At 44.5% G+C, this 26,726-nt stretch overlaps 1 protein-coding gene and 1 non-coding gene across 3 annotated transcripts; both read left to right on the plus strand.

Annotated features, from left to right (window-relative positions):
- The first annotated feature begins 794 nt into the window (after positions 1 to 794).
- LOC136582828 (vacuolar protein sorting-associated protein 4A-like) lies at positions 795 to 19,091 on the plus strand. 2 transcript variants are annotated; one of them, XM_066584091.1, is made up of 9 exons: positions 795 to 1,245; positions 1,399 to 2,079; positions 8,989 to 9,108; positions 9,668 to 9,824; positions 10,364 to 10,506; positions 12,944 to 13,025; positions 15,567 to 15,786; positions 15,882 to 16,022; positions 17,529 to 19,091. In XM_066584091.1, exons 3-9 carry the CDS (start codon positions 9,000 to 9,002, stop codon positions 17,628 to 17,630), a joined length of 954 nt encoding a protein of 317 aa, XP_066440188.1. In that variant the 5' UTR covers positions 795 to 1,245; positions 1,399 to 2,079; positions 8,989 to 8,999; the 3' UTR covers positions 17,631 to 19,091. The 2 variants fall into 2 exon arrangements, with proteins under 2 accessions (XP_066440188.1, XP_066440186.1); XM_066584089.1 differs by having other exon boundaries at positions 795 to 2,079.
- Positions 19,092 to 26,123: 7,032 nt separating this feature from the next.
- On the plus strand, positions 26,124 to 26,202 carry LOC136582931 (small nucleolar RNA MBII-202). Its single transcript, XR_010787258.1, has one exon. It is a non-coding gene; the product is annotated as a small nucleolar RNA MBII-202 (small nucleolar RNA).
- The last annotated feature ends 524 nt before the right edge of the window (positions 26,203 to 26,726 follow it).

A 26,726-nucleotide genomic window follows, 5' to 3' on the forward strand; every position in this document is an offset into this window, starting at 1 on the left:
TTCCGGAACAAAACATTATGATTTTATATATATACTCTGTTTCTATTACCATATAAGCATTCAATAGCAAAAGAAAAAAAAACCTAATATATATATATATATATATAATCATTTTTTTTGTTCAGCCTTTTTGGGTACCATGTTTCTAGGGTCAATATCCAATGACCTTCCCTTTTTAATAATTCAGTTTGGTTTATATTTTGCTTTCTGTTATTAATGACTTTTTCAATGCCACAATAACTGAAGCCCTCCAATTTCTGTGGGTGTTCTTCAATAAAATGCTTCGTTATACCCGAATGGTTAATGTTGGCATTTTTTATGTGTCTTACATGTTCTGTTATTCTAGTCCTTAATTTTCTCATAGTACATCCTATATATTGAAGATTGCATAAATTACAGGAAATCATGTATACTACGTTTTCCGAATCGCAATTGATATAATTTTTTTATCTCCTATTCCCTTCTTCCCTCCTTATCCTTGAATTAATTGCACATCTTAGCCATTGGGCAGACCCTCCAACGGGACTTGCCACATCTAGTAAAACCTTTATTTTAACAATGGTTATTACATATTATGGCGACTAATGAGAAATTGTGCATAAACTATTATATGAATGTTTATTGATGAAGGGTAAAGATATATAAGTTATTTAAGATATACATTAGATACTACATGTAATCCTCATTATGTTGGTTGATTGGTATTCATATATGGAAGGAATTATGCATATCTGAAATGATGTTTTGATATTTCCTTATTGTTATTCCACTGTTATTAATATAATGAACAAGTTTAATATTTGAAACGCTATATAATACTGAATGTTATCAAGATCATTATAATCTGAAAAGCATTGCATATAGGTGGTAACTCCCATGGGAGCGGGGAACCCATGTTTCTTGTGCTTGCGCTCAGGGATATGTAAGGGTTAATTAACAGGTGAACATGTAATAAGATTACTATTTAAGGAAGGAAGTAACATGTTGTAAATGAGGTGATCAAGACCTGAAAAGGCTGAAACGCGTCCTCAGGACGTCTGTATTTTTCTTGTTATAAAGGGCACGTATCGAATAAGGACGGAAGAAAGTTTTATCTGTATGCATCCAAGCTCCTATCATTTAAAGGCACTTGTGTCAAGAAACCGCCCAGGATCGAACGGTATAGATGAGAGATTGCTTTCTTCATGCTGAAAAGAGGACAAAGCAAGGAATGTAAGACGGGAGCTAACATAACCTGCTACATAGGTGAGATCATTACCTTTATTTGAATGTTTATACAAACTAAAGGATTGATGTGCTGTGATCAAAATACATAAAGAAGTTCTTAATGTTCATAAATAAAAGGTCCGCTAATAATGAAGTGATCACATTATTAAAAATAGTCTTCCTCCTTTGCAGCAGGTGGAATGGCGAGCGTGGCATCGGCCTGATCACAGCACTAGCAGCACAGTCCATCGCTGCTGAAGCGATGAAGACTAATGTGACATATACAGTAATGAAACGCTACCCAACCCCGGACTGCAGACTAGAACATTCAGTTCACACACTAAGCCGTTTTCACATTTGTAAATCTCTAAAAAAATCCACACGACTTTGTCATGGCTCGAGTCCATGGATGTAAATGTTATACTCTTCTTCCCTGTCATTCCCCGCTTTGTTACCACTGAAAGCCACCGTTCAATGCAACGAGCATCGTGCTAAGAAGTCGCTCTGTTATAATTTTATAATAGTAAGTGTAACTCCTCTGCAGGCTCAGCGGTCACCTTTTTGGATTGTGGAGGTATCCGGAGAACCCGGAGGAAACCCATGCAAACACAGGGAGAACATGCTATTTACGCTTTGCTATAGACAAAACCTGCATTTTGTTGTAGTGTTGACTACTTCCCATGGTCTGCGGTAAACTCTAGATCTCCTTTTTTTCCCCTAAAAATATTTAACGCTTTGTTAATCCACAATTCATGTTTTTAGGGATCAGCTGCAAAGTCCGTATGAACTGTTGATGGAAGAGAAGCGGATTCTGACAAAACAGTTAAAGGTCTAAGAAGGAAGAAGCTGAGAGACTCCAAAATGTCCAGGAAGGTGAGATTACCTGTGGGATTATGTCTGCACTTCTGATGGGGCTCTTGGACTCATCGTGTGCAGAACTGAAGCTTGATGGAGACCGGAGCTACATGTAAACTCATAATAGGGATTCCTACTGCGACCTACAAAATCTGGGAACTTTACCGTACCTACAGGAAGGCGTGTTAGTGGGTGACAGATTGAACGTTCCACTTCTGAGTTGTCTGTACAGTTAACATTTCTCGATCCTCAGTGTCACGTGTGTACCAGGGATACGGCATACAAGGCATTACCAACTAGAGTTAAGTGGCTGCCCATCGGTGCTTAATGGTAACGACAGGCAGCAACTGGCTAGAATCGTCCGTCTGTACAGACAAGCAACTTTGGCAGAAATTACATTCAAAGCAATTTAGCCACAGTGCATTTTCCTGCTAGAATATCCCATCATGGTGGGTGTACACAAAGTCCAGCTGGAAATGGTCATCAAGCAGTGAAACATAGCGGCACCGGTCAGTGATGTGTTTAGGAGCACTAGTGGACACAACCCATGCCACGAGAACACATCCCACAGCAGTAAGGAACCACCACCAGTCTGTGCAGTGCCTTGTATACAATTGGGGTCCATGGCTTCAAGAGTTCTGCACTACACATGAACCTTTCCACCAGCCCAAAATAATTGTTACCATGACTCATCAGACAGTGCAACATATTGCCAGTCCTCCTGGGTCCAGTTACCAACTTCACGAGCCTAGATGAAGTATTATGTCCACAGTCTTGTGGTGTTAACAGAGGCACTCTGGTGGGTGTACTGCTCCCGTATCCCATGGAAGGTAAGGAATTCTGTACTGGCCTGTGGGATATGTGGAATGGAATAGAAAAAAAGCACAATTCTGCCAACTTTGAGGAGGTCTTGCTTTTATGGTGTTCACACTGCAGCAAAAATGACATGATAACTTAATTCCATCAGTCAATACAATTACTACGATACCAAATTTATAGAATTTTTTTTTTTGCTGCACTACTTCTAAAAAATAATTTTATTTTTTTCCTAATATATGTTATTTTCTACCGCCATAGCATTTTGAATTTTTTTTCGTTGACCTAGTTGTGTGAGGGCTTGTCAGCACTCCCAGCTTCTGGTTCCCAGCGGCCTGACCAGCATCATCTGATCAGCGGTGCTGCACCTGACCAGGCCACTGGGAAGCCTATGGGGAAGGTGAGAGGGAGCACATAGTATTAAATTAGCTGTGGGTATTTTGAATTTTTTTCATTGACCTAGTTGTGTGGGGGCTTGCTTTTTGCTTGACGTCCGGTAGGTTCTATTGGTATAATTTTGGAGTACATAAGTCTTTTTGATCACTTTTTTAATTAATTTATTTCTTGTAGTTGCTTTCATTATAAAAAGGACAGGGCTGTTTCAAAATAAATTATGTACCCCATTATCTTAAGCCTCTCGTGCACCTGACTCGAAAAAGATAAGCTCTGCGTTTTCCCCTATACATTTTTACAAGCAAACTTATATCTGACATATAAGTGATTGGTGGGACCCCACACTGGAAGCCCGTATCTGCAGTGGAGAAATAAGTGGACATTATGATGCGAGAGGAAGCTCAGCCTGCTAGAAGTTATCCCTACAGACTACAACTGAGTATATGGTCACCTCTGCTGCACATTGAATGTATTATGAGACGTTCAGTGGGGTGATTACACCTGAGGTTTTATAATGTGTCACTGAAAGGGAAATATAAAAACAGACAAACAATAGCTGAAAACGGCCGTATACTTACTGATACAGGATGGCAGACATGTGCACCACCTCAGCATGCAGGAAGCCAATTTTACCTATGGAGGACACCGATGTGATGGCCACTCACACAACCTCCTAATATAGAGAGGGTTGGCTGCTTAGTGTATACCCCTACACAGAGTAGTAAATACAGGGTGTCAGACCTTCTGATACATGTAGTGCACCATACAGACTAGCAACCTATTAGTTATGCCATATCAGTTCAGCGGGCTGCCCTGCCCCTCAAAAAGTGAAACACATCGGTACTAGCACCCCGGGCTTCCCTGGTGTTTAAAAGCCGCACTGCATGTGAATAATATATATATATAAAATAGTATGTATGTGCCACCATAACTCTTGAATGCCTGGAGCTACTTTAAACAAACTTGGTACATATATATAAACTCATCCTCTGGGGACGCATTTGGTGGGGGTAACATAGCCCCACTACCCCTGGGGTGGGGGGGAAGTGTGTGTTTGCTCCCACTACCACTGAGACTTCATCTACCACACAGCCTCACACCAGCAATGGGCCACTATTTACCACACAGCCTCACACTAGCACGATTCTATTATGACATCACGCAGCTCGGAACCACTACTACCAGAGAGCGGCTGCCATTTTAAATCAGCCCTTGCCAGAGCAATTTCAACCAAACTTGGTATACAGATAACTCATCCTATGGGGACAAATTTGGTGGGGATAACACAGCCCCACTACCCCTGGGGGTGGGGGAGTAGGATGTATGTATGTGTCACCCTAACTCATGAATGCCTGAAGCAATTTTAAACAAACTTGGTACATACATAACTCATCCCATGGGGACAAATTTGGGGGGACAAGACAGCCCCACTACCCCTGGGGTGGAGGGGGGGAATGCCAGAATTGCACTTGAGCAGATGGTTTTAATTTCACAGTCTTATCTAACACAGATTACCTCCTCCTCATATACTAATATATTACACAGACCTCCTGCTCCTCCGATAATAATATCTTACACAGACAACCTCCTTCTCTGCTCCACCTACCACACAGCTTGCCATCAGCACTGAACCACTATGTACCACACAAAAATGAGGCCAGCACCCACTCTTATGAAAGCTGTCCAAAAGGAAATCTGTGTTGCACATAGCAACCAATCACAGCGCAGCTTTTATTTTACCTCAGCAGTATAACAAGTGAAAGCTAAGCTGTGATTGGTTGCTATTGGCAACAAAAATTACAAGGGAAGTCAGTGAGTTTTTGATTTTTAATTATGCCTGTATTACACAGACCTCCTGCTCCTCAGATAATATCTTACACAGACAACTTCCTCCTCCTCAAATACTAATATTACACAGACGATCTTTTCCTCATATACCAACATATTACAAAGACGACCTCCTCCTCATATACTAATATATTACACAGATGACCTCTTCCTCCTCATATACTAATATATTAAATCTAGATATAACTGGCTTCCTGCACGCTGAGGTGGTGCATGTCTGCCCTCCTCTATCAGTAAGTATATGGCCATTTTCAGTGGAGGTTTTATAATGTAATTAGAAGATTGTGTATTATATAGCTGAGGTCTAGGTAGATCATCTATTCTTTTGTCTTTCCACATAAGTGACAGTGACAGTGAAGGGGAAAATCCAGAAAAGAAGAAACTACAGGAACAACTAATGGATACATGTTGTGGGGTAAAACAGCTTCTCCGGGATATGGAGCACTGATACAAGGGGATACCACCATTGTAGAGGGAGAAAATGAAAATGGGCAGAAGACATGAGGGGACGGGGATGTACCGTAAGAGGATTGTGCAGCGTCCGAGAAGCGGGCCCACAGCCAAGGAGACAGTGGGGTAGAGAAAGGCCTTATCACGGGGCTCTACCATCTCCTCCCCTGGGGTAGCTAAGGACCCGACCACGTTACCGCTGGGGGAGATCACAGGTATAGTAACCGAGGCTTACCTTAAGTCCAGTTGTCACTCATGAGGCCGCTGTTCCATCCTCTGCGGCGGATCTCTCAGATGTAATAAAGTAGTCCACACACAGGGTAACTTTCTGAGTAAGAATCAAGAACGGTCAATTCTGTTCGTTTACTGAAAACTCGAACTTAGATCCAAATAAACAGTCTTTATACAGAAACAAGTCATAGTGGTGCAACCGTGAGGATTCTCAGGGCATCTGGATAATCCACAGTCCAAGTTATCTGTGAAATTCCTCTCCTGGAAAACTCTCTCTCTACTGGCAAACACTCACGGCACTGATGTATCTTATCTCCACCGGAACAAAAGCTGGAGACATGGGTTGGCTGCTGTCAGCTTGAGGGGACAGCCAGGTGATGCCCACAGGTTGTGATTGGCTGCGCTGCTATGATGCCGACCCCGCAGCTGTCAGTGTGCCCTGGCGACCCCAGTGCTGGTAGTGTTATGTCTTCCAGGTTCCCTGGGAGTGTGCCATCTGCGCTGCCAACCCCGGTCTCAGTGTGGCCACTAGCTGTGGCCTCAGTGCTGGCTGTGCTCCGGGCCCTGCTGCTACTGTGTCCGCCGACGCTGCACTCGCAGCTTAACTGTGACTATGGTCCTGTCCCCTGCTATCTCAGCACCTGGCCCCGATTTTACAGTTTTTGGCGTTCTCCCTTCTCTGCTGGCAGCTCTGCTCTCACAGTTAATGCTGTGCTGTCATGTGTCTCCGCTGCCAGAAGAAGACAGGAGAGACAGCGGGGCTTGATACCTTGATGGTGGCCGGCAGAACACAGGACAGACAGCCACGATGGATACCTTGATGGCGGCTCACAGTGACACTGCAAGGGGAGACACACAGCGGGCCCCAGCCACTCCTGCTTCTCTCTGCCCTCACCCCTGATGGATGGGACATGCGCTATCCTGCCCGACCAGTGCAGCTGCTCTTTGCCCTTACTCGTGACTGAGGGGTGTGGGGGCGAGTCTCTCTCTCGCTGTCTTCTGCTGCCCCCACCGCTGCTGTGTGCCCACTGTCAGGCGCCAGCAGTGTCTTGCAGAAGCACTCATCCATGGAGCTGTGGCGATGGGACAGCCAACAAAGCTGCAGCCAATCAGAAGCTAGGGGCATAACAGGGGGCATAAACTCCAACAAAGCCGGGACAGCCCCTAGCTTCTGGTGTTGACAAGATACACCAGTACCAACACTCACTCTCTCTCTCTTTTACTTCTCGTTATGAAGCAGTTTGTCCTCTCAGCGATCAGCAGAGGTTTCCTGCGTCGAATGGACCCAGAAGTCACTCGGCTTCCTCGATGTTCTCACATACAAGCCGATCTCACTCTAGTGCCTTTGTGGCTCACTCACTGAATGACTTCTGACCATTTTCAGACTGACTTTGCATTCTTGCAAACACATACATATAACATCATCAAGTGATCACAAATGATACATTAAATATGATACATTTTTCAGACAGGACAGAACATACTAGACATTAAAGGGGTTGTCCCGAGGCAGCAAGTGGGGGTATACACTTCTGCATGGCCATAATAATGCACTTTGTAATGTACATTGTGCATTAATTATGAGCCATACAGAAGTTATAAAAAGTTTTATACTTACCTGCTCCGTTGCTAGCGTCCTCGTCTCCATGGTGCCGACTAATTTTCGCCCTCCGATGGCCAAATTAGCCGCGCTTGCGCAGTCCGGGTCTTCTCCTCTTCTCTATGGGGCTCCGTGTAGCTCCGTGTAGCTCCGCCCCGTCACGTGCCGATTCCAGCCAATCAGGAGGCTGGAATCGGCAATGGACCGCACAGAAGCCCTGCGGTCCATGAAGACAGAGGATCCCGGCGGCCATCTTCAGCAGGTGAGTATGAAGACGCCGGACCGCCGGGATTCAGGTAAGCGCTGTGCGGGTGGTTTTTTTAACCCCTACATCGGGGTTGTCTCGCGCCGAACGGGGGGGGGGTTTAAAAAAAAAAAAAACCCGTTTCGGCGCGGGACATCTCCTTTAAGGCCTCCTTTCCATGGGCGAATTTTCACTGCAGTTCACCGCTGTGAACGCTTTCCATAGACTTACTGTGGTAAGAGCAGCCCCGCTGTCCACGAGCGGAGAATCATAGCAATTCTTCCGCTCGTGGGATTTAAATCGGAGATCTGCCACGGGATATCGCTACGCCCGTGTACAGGAGCCCTAACCCTTTCAGTCCTGTAAAACATTCAATCCACATAAATCTCATGCATTCCAGAAAACAAGAGACTGTTAGGGAAATTCAAAACATTTCTTATATTCTGTTGGGCTCCAAATTAAAGTGATATGACTTGACCGGTCAAGAGCAATGCACACACACAGAGACGGGTCGCTATGTGAAATGCATTCTGGTTTATTGTACAATATGCTAAGTCTTTATAGGATTTTACAAAGCGAGTGGCTTTATGCCAAAGATAATTAAAAATACAATTAATATTGGTTTCTTAATACATCAGTTTCTTATCAAAAGTGTCCTTCTCTCCCCATATGCGTAGCCTTGAGATACATCCTCTGACGCTCGTTAGTGAGTTTTGGCAGGACATATCTTAAGATAAGAGTATAGGAATCTTTGTGGTGGTCCCAATTAACTTTTCCAGCTGCATTTTAGTCAAGGTGAAATTTATCATATTTCTAAGTGAAGGTTAGAAGCCATACAGGGAAAATTAGAAACCATACAAATATATATATGTAGCTTAAGTATTATAACAAACAAGCAAAGAGACAAAATGGAGTCTTTGTATTCATCTTTTAGGCGGCAGCCCTCACAACACTGACAAGATATTGACACAAAACAGACAAAGAACATTATGGAGGGGCCCCACTAACTCTGGGCCACTACAATTGTTCGATTATTAGGGGAGATTCAACTGGAGAGGAAGGAATGTTTTAGGGTTAACACATGACACCATAGAGCAGTAATGTGGAAGGGTGAGGTTTTATGGCAAGGTTTATTGGCTAATAGCAGCAGAGAGTGTTATAAACTAGGACTGACCTGTTCCAGCTGGCTAGTACAGTCTGAATATAGTCACATGCTTTGATTCACACAGTAGGGGATGTACAGCATCACTTGCAGAGTCCATTCTAAGTCTCACCATTTCCCTGCAGCCTGGGACTGGCTTCTGTCTTCATCTCATTACGGCTTTTTTCTCCCCAATATTTGCAGGTGCCATCGTAATGGAAAAGCCAAATGTGCGGTGGAATGATGTGGCCGGCCTGGAAGGAGCGAAGGAAGCTTTGAAAGAAGCCGTCATTTTACCTATTAAGTTTCCCCATCTCTATACAGGTTAGTATTTCAGGAAACCTTATATCTTCTGCAAAACAGCATTTTATTTGTGCTTTTATCCATGTTGGCCCTCGTGGACAAGGGGCTGGTGACATCAAGCAATACAGCAGACCATTCCCAATGGCTTCTATGGCTGTAGATGTATATTAGATGTAGTGCAGCCCTCGCTTGTGTGTAACTACATATGTTGGGTCTTCCTTTCACTCCCTTTTACTTTGGTGTAGTTGCTCACATATTTTGCGCTGTTCTGTGATTGACCAGCGCTAATAAAGTGAGCAGCACTGGTAAGTCAGAGGGCAGGTGTAGTACGTTGGAACTCTGACAAACTACTGATGCACAGTGGATTAGGTAGTCAAAAAAATTCAGCACAGAAGACCAATGATGGGTAATATAACACCCCTCAGGTTCCTGGACAGAATTTTAGACTGGCATCGGAGGGTTGCTTTAAGTGCTAAGAGCACTGAGTGCTTTACCTACTCATGATTACAGTGTAATCCCCTGTCTTCCTCTATATGCACCGTATGACTTTTGTGTTTTCACTTTTTTTTTTTGGCTCCAGGAAAACGTACCTCCTGGCGCGGCATCTTGCTCTTTGGACATCCAGGAACAGGAAAATCATACTTGGCCAAAGCTGTAGCTACTGAAGCCAATAACTCCACGTTCTTCTTTGTGTCATCCTTGGACCTGATGTTCAAGCGGTTGGGAGAGAGTGAGAAGTGAGTAGTCTGGGTAATACAGATACATGCAGGCCTTCGAGACAGACATCATGGCATTTATGTTCGATGTTTTACAGGCTGGTGAGTCAGAAACTCTATCTTTTCTCCTTAGGGAGGAGACTTAAAGGGCCATTCATGCTCCTCTGGGTAATATACAAATAAGGGAGATGGAACAATACCTCCACAGTACCACATATTGGAAGGCATCAATCCCTAAAGTCAACGTTAGACTCTTTATACAAGCCTTGTAACAATGACCGGGGATTGCAAGCAAAGCCAGAATCCATGCACAGATAGCTGTTTCAGGGTTTTAGCCCTCATGAGTGTGTAGCAGGATTCTGGCTTTGCTAGTGAGAGGCCTATGATGTGGGTCAGAAACACTATCTTTTCTCCTTAGGGAGAGCACCTAGATGGTGAGTGAGGAGTCTTAAAAGGCCATTGATGCTCTTCTGGGTAATATGCAAATAAGGGAGATGGAACAATACCTCGACAGTGCCACCTATTGGAAGGCAGCAATCCCTAAAGTCAATGTTTTACAGGCTGGTGAAAAATCTCTTTGAGTTGGCGAGGCAGCACAAGCCTTCTATTATATTCATTGATGAGGTTGACTCACTTTGCGGCTCTCGGAATGAAAGTCAAGCTGCTCAGAGAATCAAGACAGAATTGCTGGTGCAGATGCAAGGTAAGCGGCCGACCCTATAAATATCATCCAGCATCCACAGAAGCTTGCAGGGTGAAAGCACAGGAGCGATAGGAGTTCGGATGGCTGTCAGATCTTAAGTGCCTGACAGGCATTCCATATAAAAACATCCTTATGGTCCATTTAGATGAGCCGATTTATATTTTAAACGAGTGAGTGACGTCACCGCTAGCTCGTTTACTCAGCAGATCGTTCAGAATAGTTCAATTTTTCACATTCGCTGTATAAGTTAATGTGAAGAACTGAATGAGTGCTGTTAACCCCTTAAAGACCAGGCTGTTTTTGGCCTAAAAGTTCAGACACTTTTTAGGGATTTTACTGCCCTATATTTTTTTCCTTCAGCTACCAAAATAGTTTTTGCTGCCTTTTCCTTTCTATATCATGTAGGGCTATTTTTTTTATATCATTTTTTTACTGACTTTGTTTTCTATTTTTATTGGGGGTAAAAAGCTAAAAAAAGTGGTGTTTTTTTTTCTAAATTAGTATGCTTACACTAAAATAAAGTACAGGAGAGGCTTTCTCGTTTTGTTTTGATATATAATATGTACAGTTTTGAATTACAAGGCACATACGGGGACGGTTTTGGTATTTAGTTTTATTTTCTTCTGTAATTTTTTTGTTAAACGTATTTTTGTACCTATTTTTTTACCTTTTATGAACCCCATGACATCATATAAGACTTCTGGGGGTCATTCACATTGTATTTTTTATTACACACTTTTCCCCTGTAGCTGGGGCATCCATAGGAGTCGCATCCATAAGAGCCCCAGTTAAGGGAAAAACAATAGTCACTAACAGAGCTTATCCAGGTCTGCAAGGACCCTGCAGCTCTGCTGTAACAGGGCACCTGGCGGTCACATGATCACCAGGTCGCATAGTGGAAAAAACACTTACATTTTTTAGCACATAGCGCTCGTTGAACACTATATAGCTGGGAAATAAGAAGACAGAATTGATTAAAAACAGTTCTCCCTTCTCCTTTGGATTCTCTGCTGTGTCTGACACCTGAGAACCAGACCTGCTCCTGCTTGATTGCAGGAGCAGAGGCCTTAATCCTGCACCGTACTTCTATTAATGGGGGTTAAAGCCCAGGACTAAGTGCTGTATATTTACCGCGCTTGATCATTAAGGGGTTAAACCGAATGATAAGTGAACAAGCCAGCAATGATTATGACATAAAATGAATAACCAATGAAAAACAAATGATTATCCTTTGGTTTGTGTTTACTGAGCAATCATTCACTTTCGGTCTTTTGATCATTCCATCTATAAGCATCTTCACTCTTCATGCAGCATTACATAAGGAGACACCGGACACCTGATATACGTGTGGATCTGGGAGGGTATAGTGCTGACGTCTCACGGTGGTACTTACCAGCCTCCTTCCTGGAAGGACACACGTAGCCAAGGCCAGAGTATCACTGCAGGCCACCTGGGACACCCCTAGCATAGGGATGCCCACTAGACAGGATAACAGGGGTTGAAGTTGTCACGGGTGACGCCACTGTTCCTTCACACACAGGTATGACCCTCGGCGGAGAATAAATTCAGCCACAGACAGTTCTGAGTACCACGGGTCTCAGGGAATGGTTAGTGCCCGGCATAAACTTTACTTGAAAAACTTGCAAACAGATAACAAAAGACAGTTCAATTAAAGACTCTACAGTGCAGGCAAATCACTTCAGTGTTTCAAATTTCACAGTACTTCCACACAGCTCTCATAAGCTCAAAGAGGCACATGTGTGAACAAAGATTTGTATCTTGCAGTACCTCTACCCCGATTTGAAGACATGTGGGTGTGACAATTAAGAGTGTACCTCTACGCGGTGATCCAGACTTCAGATGTCCGTGTAGGAAACTTAGACGATTAGATAGGACCTCTGCACTGGCCTTGAGAACAAGTAGTTACTTACAAATGCTCTCTCTCTCTCTCTCTCTCTCTCAGGGCTCACTCCATTCACATCCAGCTCACAAACAACACGGGAAGTCTCTCCTTTTCCTCCATCTTTGACACACAAGGGCTGAAGATGCCCTTATGTGTCTTTGTGTTAGGTGTCAGCCCACATGGAATACCACTACCTCTGAATAACTCCTTTCCCGCTCTCAAGCACTCACATTTATACCTTCTCTCATACCACATGACATGACATAACTGATACATTTACATGCAGGTTTTGGATTTTATTAAACCTTTAACGCTTCTAGTGCTGCTGCTGTGCAACACACACACTGGAAATGATAATACAGCTTTGCACAGTGCATCCACATAAGGCATATATGTATGACAATAATCGGGGGGACCAGGATGATGTGCTGGGGCACTACATTCATACATTGTCTGTATTAACTTAAAGGGACTATCTAGGATCAGATAAGCGCTGGGCTCTACATTACATGACGGCGTGCTTTTGTTTTTCAGGTGTTGGGAATAACAATGATGGTATCCTGGTTTTGGGAGCAACCAACATACCCTGGGTGCTGGACTCTGCCATCCGGAGGAGGTGAGACATCAGAATATTGTAGCCATCAGATCGTCACTGTGCAAACATATTCATTTGTTTTTTTTCAGTTATAATAAGCTGGAGTTTTGGCAGTTTTATACTCTCATCTAGGATGACATTTAGTGAAGAATGGCGACCTTGGTCTTTACTAGCAATACGTCAGATTTATTAAGAGATGCATGCCTCTTAAAGGGCTTTACTGATTACTAAAAACATTGGTGCCAGTGGGGGGAATATATATTATACATATATATATATATATATATATATATATATATATGCACAATATACACCCACATTTGCACACCAATACTTACCTGTTCGGATGCAATGCTCACATGATTATTTACTCACATCACCGCTGCAGCCAATAGGAGGCCCCAACATTATTTTATTTTATTTTAGACGCCCATGTGACCAGTTTATGGGACGTCACCGCAGTGATGTAACAGGTCAGCTGCCAAATTGCCAATACGCTGAGTACATTGCTAATATATCATTTTGGGAACAGTATCCCAAAGCTATGTTAAAAAATGTCGGACAACCCTTTCAATTAAAAAGTTTTTCTCACCCCCAGTCTTTATCTGGAATGCAATCCCAACTCATTGCAAAGTGTTGGGCAACAGAGGACACACGTGCGCACTTCTTCCATTCACTTCAGTGGGACCACTGGAGATGGCAGACTTTAAGTGCTTGGCTACTTCTGACGGTCCCTCCAAAGTGAATGGAGTAAGGGAGCACATGTGTGTCCTCCACCGCAACACTGTACACTGTAGGGAAAATCCCCACTGACAAAGGGAATGGCAATGATTAATTCTCCAGTTGTTCATACATTTTCAGGAGGAATAGCAGAGGAATGTCATAATATAGAGCCCAAAGGAAAGATGCTCTAAAATTGTTTTATGGGGAATACAAGTATTTGTTAGACATATCAAGAGAGTGGATGGGTTCTCTTTTTAACCCCTTAACTCTGCAGGACATACGTCCTGGAGGTTCGAAGTTTGTATGAGGTTGATCAGGGGTCGAGCCCACTCCATACAATGCGGGTGATGGCTGTTTCTTACAGCCAACACTTGCCTTCAATTCTGACAGCGGATTCAAATGTCCCGATCAATGATCAGGGTTCCGAAATGGCCCCCGCGATTGCCTTGGGAGTTCTCAGGGCTGCCGTTGCAGACTGCCTATCAAACTATGTTTGTGGTGTGCCTTGATAGATTGCCTGTCAGATCGCTGTATAATGTAATGCTATGGCATTACATCACACTGCAGGAGTGATCAAACTATTGCAAAGTTCATGTGTCAGTCCCCCTAATGGACAACCTCATGTCCTTTAGGAGGACTTGAAAGAAATTTTAAAATATAATTATTGAAATAAAATTTATTTTTTTTAAAAAAGCAGTAATAAGTTTTTAAGTTTTCCCTACTTATATTAAAAAAATCTAAATAAAAAAGGCAAAGGCATTTTTGATATTGCTGCGTCCATAAAAGGCTGATCTATCAAAGTAACACATCATTTACCCTAAACAGTAAACATTGTCAGAAAAACAAAATACCAGAATTGTGATTGGTTTCAGTGCTGCATTAATTGGCCAGTCAATGCCGCAGCTCAGCCAATTCATTATTCCTGCCTCCACAACACGATGGCTATGATTGGGTCTTCAGAAATGGTCAGGGAGGCGCTTCAGGTGGCTAGTAGGGAGAGTATATTAGGGTGTCCATATAAAATACGTGATGAAAGTGGAATAAAATAATCATAAAATAAAATAAAATGACTCACCCAGTGTATGGTGAATACTCCTGTGGAGAGGAGTCTCACCAACACCTCCAAGTCCGGGTTAGCTTATCAGATCCCTTATAGGATCTTTCTTATGGTGTCCAACAGGTTTTCCTGGTCGCTGGAGTCCGCTGCAGGGCTTCTGTGTCCAATGCTTGATTGGACCCACGGAGTAGTAATAAGGCTTCAAAAAAATGAAAAATGCTCCTGCGCTGCCTCAAACAAACGACTGGTCTTGACAATAATATTATTGTCTAAAAAGTTTATTAAGGTACTTAATAAACTTTTTAGACAATAATATTATTGTCAAGACCAGTTGTTTGTTTGAGGCAGCGCAGGAGCATTTTTTATTTTTTTGAAGCCTTATGATTGGGTCTTCGACAGCTGCTCAGCCAATCCCAGCCATTGCATTGATTCAATAAGCACTGCATTGATTGGCTAAGCAGCTCTCGAGAACCAATTAGAGTCATTGCTTCCTGGAGGTGGGATTTATGAATCCCATAACCAGGAAGTGATCTTCTGTGAGCGGCTGAGGACTGCAAGAGGCGCGTTGCAGCTCTGGGGGGGCAGCGGCAGGGACCTCAGCCAAGCTTGCTAGGTAAGTATAAATAAGACATTCCCCCGAAAATAGGACCTAGTGCCTCTTTTGGGGCAAAATTAATATAAGACAGGGTCTTATTTTCTGGCAAATATGGTAGTTATGCAAGAAAGCTATAGAGCCACTTACCTCACTGACCTGCTGATGATGCACGTGTCCTGAATTGCAGGTTTGAGAAGCGGATCTACATCCCTCTCCCCGAGGAGGCGGCTCGAGCTCAGATGTTCCGGCTGCACTTAGGTAATACGGCTCACAGTCTAAGTGACGCAAACATCTGCAAGCTGGCCAACAAAACCGACGGATACTCAGGAGCTGATATTAGTATTATTGTCAGAGATGCTGTAATGCAGCCCGTACGCAAGGTGTTATCAGCCACACACTTCAAGAAGGTAAGTCCAGTGCAAGTGGTCTGTGTGCAGCAGCGCTGGTTAGTGTGCAGCAGCGCTGGTGGGGAGAGTACTGATGGAGTGGTATTTGTTCCTAGGTACGAGGTCCGTCTCGCACCAATGCTGGAGTCACAGTTGATGACCTCCTAACACCCTGTTCTGCGGGGGACCCTGGGGCTATTGAGATGATTTGGATAGACGTGGCCAGTGATAAACTGCTGGAGCCTGTAGTATGCATGGTAAGGAAATATACCACATGCAAAGCAATACAGTTCTCACAGTAGTTCAGCTTTCTGTGTCCAGAGGGACATTATATGTATGTCCCTGCATTAGGAACAGCTGACATGTGATCACTTGTGATAAATAACATGATAGTGATGATGGCCACATCCCGTCTGCTCTCAGATAACGTGCTGAATAGAGATGAGCGAACGTACTTGTGAAGGGCGATTTTGCAATTGAGCATCGCTATTTTCGAGTACCTGGCTACTCGGGTGAAAAGATTTGGGGGGCGCCGGGGGGTGGGGGCAGCGTGGTGGAGCAGGGGGTAGCAGTGGGGAACAGGGGGGAGCTCTCTCTCTCCCCCCCACTCCCCTCTGCAACCCGCCGCTCACCCCCGGCGCCCCCGAATCTTTTCACCCGAGTAGCCAGGTACTCGAAAATAGCGATGCTCGATTGTGAAATCGCCCTTAACGAGTACGTTCGCTCATCTCTAGTGCTGAATCCTGTTTTGAGCAGAATTTGGCAGTCGTGGGTAAATGTGGTGACCTGAGTGACTTTGACTGTGGGCAGATTGTTGGTGCTCGGAGGTGCTTGCCAATATTTCTGAAACAGTCACAGTTGTTGGCTATTCCCAAACTACGGTATCACGAGTGTACAAAGGCTGGTTGAACCATGGACAGACATCCAACAGAAGATCACACAATGGCAGGCAACATGTGGTTTATCGTGGAGGTGAGTCTCAATAGTGGATAAGTTAAGACAAATTTCTAGAATGACCATGCAGCGTACCTTGTATCAACTTGGGTTCAATAGCCAAAGACTGACAAGGGTGCCCCTGATGACCCCACATCATGATCCACAATGCCTTAGATGGGCACAGGAAAGATGCCAATGGACCTTAGCACATGACATAAGGTCATCTGAAGTGATGACTCCCATTTTCGGCTGAACCATACAGATGGCCAGGTCCGCATCTGCTGTAAACAGCATAAAGACATATCCCATGGGTGCACTGTTGGAATTCAGCAGGCTGATGGTGGTGGTGTCATGGTCCGGGAAGTGTTTTGCTGGTATGGACAAGGACTGTTAGTCATATAGTGAACCTGTTAGCTGACCATTGAGTACCCATATCTTTAGGAAGTCTTCCCCAACCACAGTGCCATCTTTCAACAGGACAACGCTCTGTGTGTCTTTGAGCTCAGATCACTAGGGAGTAGTTAGAGGAATACAACAATGAATTCCCCACATTGCTTTGGCCTCCAAGCTCATTGGACTATAACCCCATTGAGCATGTTTGGGATATGCTGCAAAGGGCTGAGAGATCTGCTCCCACTTATCCCCAACATGTACCTTAACTACGGTGGGCATGTGTCAAATTGACCGTGGAGGCGGTTCCTGGATGTCTGAAAGCCATGAAAAGCTGGACCACCCCGTTACGGAGTTACTAATGCAGAGATCGTTCAGTGTATATCTGCTAATACTTTATTGTATAATGTCTTATCTGACTTGCTCCGTTTCCACAGTCTGATATGCTGAGATCTCTGGCTACCATCCGGCCTACCGTGAACTCGGAGGACCTGCTGAAAGTGAAGAAATTTACAGAAGACTTTGGGCAGGAGGGATGAGGTGCCTGTGCGCTCCGAGGGGAGGGGGGCATCAGGTTTGCTTGCTTATCTCTTAAGTGCCCCTACCAACAACATCACTGAAAACTGCAGGCTCTGGTCACCCTCTCCCACTTCCAGGACTCCTATCCTCCTGTGGGGCCCCGAACTGCCTGGGAGGCATCACTTACCTTCAACGAGCTTCTGTATCTGAGGTTTACATTCATCCATCACCAAACCTTCAATGTCATGGCCTTCCATGTACCCTCCCCCTCTAACAAACTGCGGGGGGCTCCAACTTTCCCATCAATAACTGACTTCTAATTGACTATAATGTCCCTTTCCTTTCAGTCTGTAGTTTAGCGCAGCAAGAAATTTCAGGCGTTGAAATAACGCGCTTATGTCCTATATTTCGTTCGTCTCAAGGAATCCATAGGAGATCATTCATTCCAATTGTTATGATTTTTTGGTGTGCCTACTTAGCGTCAAAATAACGCTCATGTAAGTAAGGCCTTACTGTGTTTGTAGTGGTGCACACTAAATTAGGTGGGGGGGGGGGGGGGTTGTCCAGGAGTTTAAACTTAGAATTTTTTTTAAAAACCTCGCTGGCTGCTGCAGCACCGACAACTTACTGGTCCTGGTGGTTTTTCTTTGTCGGCATAAGATGGCATAGAACCCCATGACGGCAGCCAATCACTGACCTCATCAGTAACGCAAGGATAGTACAGCACATGGTCGGTCAGCAGAGGTCACTGATTGGCGTTTCACTACACACACTTAATCTAGCAAGGGATTTGCACGATAGTTGTGCCGTGTAAAGGGGGCTTTAATTCTTTGACAGTGTGGGGGGGAATCTGAGTCTTCAGAATGCTGTAAGGCTGGAAGAGGTTTTTAATTAACATTGGAAAATGTAAAATAGGAGTCCAACCATTACTTATATGTTACGTCTGACGCTCTGGTGGTCCCCACCAGTTATTTTCCTGAAACAATGATGTGATGCAAATCCATGTGAGCACTGCAGCGGATCACCAGCCGCAGAGGGGATGCCAACATGTATGGCACAGGGCCAGTGCTGCCAGCGACCGGCTGCAGTGTTCAGCAGGATGACTGCCTGTTCTTATTACATGAACCAAATACAGATGTTGTACGGTTACAAAAGTCAGTGTGACACGATACACAGAGCCAACTTCAGCTCTTTAAGTGATCTTACACTTTATTAAAACGGCACTTCAGCGGCTGCAATCAGGACAAGGTGCGATCTCTTTACTACAGTCTCCCTCCACCCATCACAGGGCTTATGGAGCTGTTAAAGAGAATGTGGAGAACAAATAAAGGAGGATAGAAAAATGTACCCCATCCTGAATGCAATCTTTCTGTATTACTTCCTTATTGTGCAGAAACTATTCTGATCCCTCTGACCACTAGAGGGCAGCTTATATCTGTCAGTGAGGAGCTGCACGACCATATTAGTGCCAGAGAACCATTTACTTCAGTCATTTTCTTCTTGCCAAGGGTCCGAGGAAACATTTTATCAATATAAAGGACTCCATCCAAGTGGTCCATTTCATGCTGGGCGGCCCAGCCATGTGCCTTCCAGCTGGTGGGATCTCCCTTCTCGTTCAGACCTGCAGAGAGTAAAGACGGAAATACGGCTTGAGACCATAAACACAAGCTCAGTAATAAAGTAGCAGCTACTTAAACATGTAGAAAAAAAAAGCAACTCTGGGGTCCAAGGAGTAAAAAACTAAATACAGTTCTGGACCCGATAGTGCAGCTATTTGTTAGAAGACCACCCCTAGTGTTCCCTCCATGACAGGTACTCCCAGAGCTTGCCAAACTCACATGGCCCCTTCCTCTCTGGAGGGTCTATCTGGGTAGTGGAGATATTTATGATGTATACTGTTAATAAGCCATAAAAATTAAAGGGATATTTTCATCTCAGATATTTAAAGGGGTTGTCCGCCTCTACAGTACTGATGATCAGCAGTTTTCTGCTGCTTGGGACCCCGACTGATCTGGCAGCTGTCAGTGTGCGTGGGAAGTAGATGCAGTAGCTCTGTGCACATTGCGGCAGCCTAGGTCTTTCCACTTTTCTGTAATGAAATCCCTTTTTGGGGGGGAAATTATTTATTTTTCTAGATCGCTACATATAAAGTCCAATAACTTTTTTTATTTTTCAATAGATGGAGCTCTGTGAGGGTTTGTTTTTTGCAGCACGAGCTGTAGTTTTTATGGGTACCATTTTAGGGTACATATGGCTTTTTTGATCACTTTTATTGCGTTTTTCGGGAGGCAAAATGAAAAAAATGAGTATTTTGCCCCAGGTTTTTTTTTACGCTTTTTGACACGCAGGATAAAAAGTGTGTTTAGTTTGTTATGGATATGACAAAACCAAATATGTGGGTTTTAATTTTTTTTTTTACATACTAATGGGGGGAAAAAGCACAAAAAAGGACAACCTTTCACAGCGACCCCTCTGTGAACCAATTACATGCCGCAATCTACATAGATCGCTGACAGCCGTCTCCCGCTGTCGGATGAGGTGGGATCTCTTCTGATCTCGCGAAATTCCCAGGGTGTAAATGTACGTCCTGTTGCGTTAAGTACCCCATAGTCAGAACGTACAGTTACACCCTGTGGCGTTAAGGGGTTAAAGGGGTAAAACAAAGCTCCAACATGTACCCGATGTGTGCCAGTAACAGGGTAGATTAGGGGTGTCACACTCATTTTTACCGAGGGCCGCATCAGCCTTATGACTGTCTTCAAAGAGCCGATTGTAATTGTATAGTAAGCGCTTGTCCACATGGCCGTATTTGCTCAGCGTACCATGCCGTGAACGCAACCTATTGATTTCATGAGCGCATGTCCAATCGCGAAAAAAAAAAATCCACGCAGCATAACATATTGGTTCATATTACGCACCACAATAGGTTATTAAAGGGAATGGGTAGGTGAAAATATGTAGTGAATTCGCAACAAACCTGCATATTTGCGCACCATTTCAATGAGCTCGTCTGCAGGGGAGGGGGGTTGTATGCGTAAATATGCAGTGCTTTTGTGTGCATAAAAACACACCGGAGCGGCTGAAAACTGCGGGCGTAAGCATTCTTTTTGGTCATGCAAATATCCAAAGTATTTTTACAACCAAGATGTCCTTATGGCAGTGTGAACACGCCCTAATAATGACCCCCGTATCAGTCCCAGTAGTAAAAGTGACCCCCATAGTGGTCTGAGGGATGCTGTCCAGCCAAAGGTCAATAGCAGCCCCCCTGGATTGGCCTCTGGCCGGGCAACATCCCTCCAGGCTTTACAAAATACCCCGCCTGCAGCTCCGGTCCGGCAACAGCCACTGCCAAGTCTATGACCGCTGACCTCGACCCTCGGCACAGACGTCAGCAGTCACAGATTCTGCACTGCATCGGAACAGAGCTGCAGGTGGGGTGAGTAGAATTCATTTAAAGAAGTTATCCAGACCGTGCCGGCTGGGAGACACGAGGTCAGAGCGGACCAGCTTCTCCAACCCTTGTGTAGCAGCTGGCAATCTTAATTGCAAACACAGCTCTCGCTGTAATCAACAGGAGCTGCTCTTGTAATTGCCTGAGTAACCCCTTTAACCCTTTGCAATCCAATTTTGGATTCAGGGTTTTCTAGGGGGCTTTCTCTTTCTGCCATTATACAATGGCGTACTGCGGTATGGGACATGCTGGAGTGGCCCCCGACAACAGAGCGGCCAGTAATATACAGTAAGAATACCCGGCCGGACGTCTTCTGACATCGGAGCTGTCAGACAGTGGATTGGAAAGGGTTAATGTTCAGCCCACTGGCGGCGGGCCACTTAAAATGAGGTGGCAGATTCACCCAGAAGGCCTTGTGTTTGAGATGTGAGGTGTAGAAGGTTGCTGGCACCGTGACGGGAAGCATCTTATGTACCCAGTACCTAAAAACAGGAGTCCTAACAGTGAGACCTCAAATGATGATAAATGTATCCCCTATCCTAGGTTATAACATTAGATTTTGGGATAACCTCTTTAATATCAAAACCATTAACAAGTTGCATCTCTATCAGCTCAGCCGCTGGCTGAAAATAAGAACTTTCCTATTCACCATCAGCAAGCAGAGATCTTGAAAACTGTTAGGAATGAATACAGAAAGTATATTAAGCTGCTGCAGAACATCTTATTACACCGAGGATAACCTATATTCCTAAAACATGCTCATTTCTAATGCGATAGGGAGATAATTGGCAGCCAGGTACCAGCGACGCCACTTATCTGTCAGAAAACAGCAGATAGGAAAGAAATCCAGCCTATCCAATGACAGATCTCGCTGCCACGAGATTACTGATGGGATCCATCAACAATATTCTGATCAGTTACCTGCGCATCACATCCCCGACTACAGCAAAAGGAAGAGTCTCAAAATAACGTTCTTCAGACCATCTTTCTACAGGAATGGGGAGGGGGGAAGCTGCGCCCACTATACGATACACAAGTGACCACTAGATGCCTCTACGAAGCAGCGGAGTGGGCACCTCAATCCTGCCTTTGCTGTGGAGCTGCACACTCCCCCTTACTGGTGTGATGGTCTAGGGGGCATCATATACAACAGTCGGTCCCCCCCAGCAGGGGTACAAGAGACAATGACAGCTCAGTGATATGTTCAGGACGTCCTGCAGCCTCATGTGTTCCTCTCATGGCAGCTTCCAGGAGGCAGCAGGATAATGCTCAGCCGCACGCACAAGGGGGTCACAGGAAGCCCCCCACAACAGTGCCACACTTTTGTGGCTGCCCGGTCAGCAGATTTATCATCAATAGAACCTGTATGTATCTGAAATGCCAACTTCGGCAGCCTATGAGTTTCCAGCATCTAGAGCAGTGGTGGCGAACCTGCGGCACACGTGTCGGTGGCTGCTCACCACGGCAGTGACTGCCAGCCAGGGTGCCACAGCTCCTCGGCTGGTCTTAATTCAGTGGCGCTGATCCCAGACACACACCGTGACGTGGCATCCGGACACACACACATGTGTGCGAAGCATGGAAGAGGAAGAGGTAAGTATATTGGTATCGGGGGGCACTATAACTACTGGAGCTGATATAGGGGATACTATTAGTAATAGAGTCCCCTATATTGGCCCCAGTAGTAATAGCCTTACTGTAGGGGCTGTTGTGGGGGAACACCATTACTACTGTGTGGGTCACTGTAGGGGGATTTTTTCCGGGACCGAAATGCACGCGCAAAATACGGGAATGTGAACAAACCTATTTAGATCAATGGGTTCTATTCTCCTCTGTGTATTGCGTGCGCAAATGTGTAAAGGAGCCCATACATTAATGTGACATCTGCCTAAGGCTGCCGTCACATGGGTGATAAAATCGTGCGATGCGAAAGTGCGTAAAAAATTACCAATAATTTTCAGTGGATTCCTTAACATTAGCAATGCTTTCACTTCTGTGATGTTGTGAGAAAAAAATGGCCGCATGCTCTGTCTTTCTTTAATGTGCGTTTTTTTTTTTTTATTTATATTTTTGCCGTCCATTTTTCCCTAAGGAACCTCCTTTGTATCGCATCACAACGCATAAAATTGCGATTTTTGTGCGATGCTTCGTTAACATTAGAAACTCCTCTTGACTTCGGCGATAAACAATCAAGCGATAATAGTGCAATTTTCGCCTGCTGAGATAGACAGTAAAAAAGGAGATTATGAAACCAATGATTTACAACGGTTTCCTTCCCGTCTGCCATGTTTTCACTCCTGTGATGTTGAGAGAACAAACAATCGCTGCATTCTCTATTCTTTAGCGATGTGCGGTTTGTTTTTTTTCCCATCTCCCTTGTTTCCCTATGGAGCCTCCTTTTTATCGCATTTTTAACATTAGAAAGTTCCATTGACTTTTGCGATAAAAAAATCACGCGGTTTCATCGCGGGCGGCAGCGATGCGATCCGCTGCAGACATCCTGCAGCATTTCCACCCTGTGTGAGCACACCCTTAGAGACCTTGCACGCGAGAGAGAATTACATCAAAGCCAAATTCGCAGCTGTGGAATTCCACACCAAAGTCCGCAAGGTCTGACTGCGGTTTTGGCGCGAAGGTGCAGTGCAGGTTTTTGCCATTTTTAATTTTGCATTTAAATCTGCAGGTAGCCGATGGATTTTGGTGCGAAATTTATCACGGCTTGCGGTGCCTCATGCGGCCTATTCTATTCCTTTGGCCAGATGCACCCTAGCATACAGAAGCGTGCAGATTTGTGCGTGTAATATACAGTGAATAGAACATATTGATTTTAATGAGTTCGTTTAGGTGCGTATATTTTTCCTGTGCATTTCGGATGCACAAAAAACCCTAAAATGTAGTTTGCTCTCTTTTTCTGCACATTTGCGCATAAAAAGGTCCCTAGAGAAGTTAATGGGGAACCGCAAATGTGCACAACATATGTAGGAGATACATGCAACACTGCGTAAAGGTGCAGGAAAAAAAACACTTATGGAACTCATTAGTCTAATTAGCCATTTCAATCAGTGCATATTTTTGCCATGTGCAAATACACATGCCGTGTGCGCAGAAAACATACAGTAAAATACGCCGACGCACGCACAAAAAAGCATTGTTCGCTCCACTAACAACGCTACTCTCATGTGCGAATAAATACGCATACGCACGTCTGAATCTGGCCTTAGATTTATAACGTTTGTCTCTCCCCGTGTTCTGACATTGATTAAAGGAGTTTTCCAATCAAAAATACTATTGATGACCTATCTTCATAATAGGTCATCAATAGTTGATCGGCTGGGATCCGCCGCTCGGGACCCCAACCGATCAGCTGTGTCGGCACAAGCTTTCAGCACTGCAATAACAGAGGGCGGAGCGGAAGCATCCGCATGCCGGTCGCGAAAAGAAAATTGTAACATGCTCCATTTTTGCCTGGATTCCGTGCAGACGGCTTCCATTAAAGTCGATAAAAGCCGTCCGACCCGCACCCCTTCCGCAATTGAGATTTCGGAAAAGTTGATGATTCCGCGTCATTGCTAGGCGATAATGCGGGAAAAGCAGAAGTTTAAAAAAAAAATCAGTACTGTGCATGTCCAATGGAGAGCCGTGCAGACCATCCGCAGTACAGAAAAGAAGAGAAACTACAGGTACACCTGGACGCCGCTGCTTCCAGGTTCTGATTCCGCTGCGGGCTCCTGATGCGAAACCTGGTCCTTCCGTGTGCTCAAGGTCAGCTAGATGAGCTTCTTGGATCTTAGTGAAGCGTGCAAGTTATGTCAGAAGGCCTAAAGTCTGGAATTTTTCTGCAAAGATTAAATTAATGCAAAGATCAATCATCAGAAGTTGTCTGTCTGTCAAATTCTGCAGAGACGAATTGTGTCCAGGAGAAATCATGATGGTGGTATGAGTTGGATGGAAAAGAAAAGGGAAAGTGAACGACCCCAGTGAGAGAGGACATCACTAGTGATTATTGAAGGTAACTGTACTGTAATTACTTATACGGCCTGCAGAGCTCCTCTGTACTGTGCTGTGAATTGCTATCCACCCCTCTATGGTCACTGTATGGGGGTGACATCGGTCTTTGTATACTTTTTTTCAATAACACTATGTGGTCACATTCTGCGGTTATTATTTGGCTCTCATACAATCTTTGTAATCGTTTTATTCAGTAGTAGTACAGTGCTATTGTTTAGTCACCATGTGGGGTAATATGTGAGCGTGATATGGTGGTATAATTTGTGTTATTACTGGTATTGTTGCTCTTGGTATAGTGCGTTCTGTACAGTGACAGTATGGAGATAATTATACGGGGCATGAGGACTGCAGTAAAACTAAAGATAGTTTCATTTTTTTAAACTCTGTACATTTTTAATAAACTTTATTAATATTTATTGTTATTTATTTAGTTCCAGTAGGGACATCGCAGTGTGATTGTTTGATCCCTTTTATAATGCTTTGGTATAGGCAGTATAGCAAAGAATTATTCACTGTGAGCCTCTGAGTTTTCTCTGATCCTGCCATTACAGTAGGCGCCCAGCTGCCAGTCAGCGCAGAGCCCTCATTGTGATTATGTGGGTACAATACCCATAGCATTAATGTCTATCATGGGGACTTAAGACAAGCCAGCCTATGATGTTCATTGATGTCATGGAGGCTTAACGGGTAGAACTAAACGGCACCTTAATATATACCTCCAGTTCTAACATGTTCTCTGCTTTGTAGATCTGCTGCAGGGATCTATCCACGCCGCATAGACTTCTCCCCTCCTACAGTCAACAGAGCTGCAGCTGGTGGATGCTGACCTCAGCCTACTTGTGCTCACCCCACTTGCTGCTGATTTAGACCCAGCTACAATGCGTGGTCACTTTTTTTAGACGGACCATGCTCATATATCCTGGATATTTGGTTGCTATAAACAACAAGATGACTTTTTCTGAGACTGATGCGCTGATATGATGAGGTGGAGGAGTATTGATCCCAGGCTGCTGTCCCAGTTGATTGCCCCAGTTCATTCCAATCTCATCCAAGCTGACAACTTCTCTGGAATCTCTGCATAGCTGTGATGATTTGTTTGAACCCTTTGAAGCTGATGGCCCCCAATATGTGTTCTCTACACTCTTCTGGAAGGGCAAAATCCGTAAGTTTTGAGGTAATGTGCCATACCTCTGACCAAAACCCGACAACATCGGGCACTCCCAGACTATATGAGGTATGGTTACCTGGTCTGTACTGCATCTCCAACAAAGCAGAAAAGCAGATGGTATCATTTTATATAGATGAGAGGGCACCCTGTACCACTGTCAGAGAATTTTGAATCCAGTTTCCTGAATCTTACTAGAGATGGAGGATTTATGTGTAAAGGAGTAGATTTTAGCTAATGTTCTGGTGTAAACGATAGCGGCAGATCTCTTTCCCATGTGAGGATATATGGAGGGGGTAGAGTCTCTACATGCGTAGTTAGTATGTTATATATGTGTGAGCAGGTGTGACAAGACGGACCAGACCCACTGCAGAGTTGTTCGAAGGGAGTCATTGCTTTGCAGAATCCTCGGGCGGGGGGGGGGGGGGGGGGGGACAAAAGAAAGAAGAAAGTGTCTGAGTAGCACAGGGACGTGGGTTCTGTAATGTTTGC

Source organism: Eleutherodactylus coqui, chromosome 11, assembly GCF_035609145.1.
Source record: "Eleutherodactylus coqui strain aEleCoq1 chromosome 11, aEleCoq1.hap1, whole genome shotgun sequence".
NCBI lineage: Eukaryota > Metazoa > Chordata > Amphibia > Anura > Eleutherodactylidae > Eleutherodactylus > Eleutherodactylus coqui.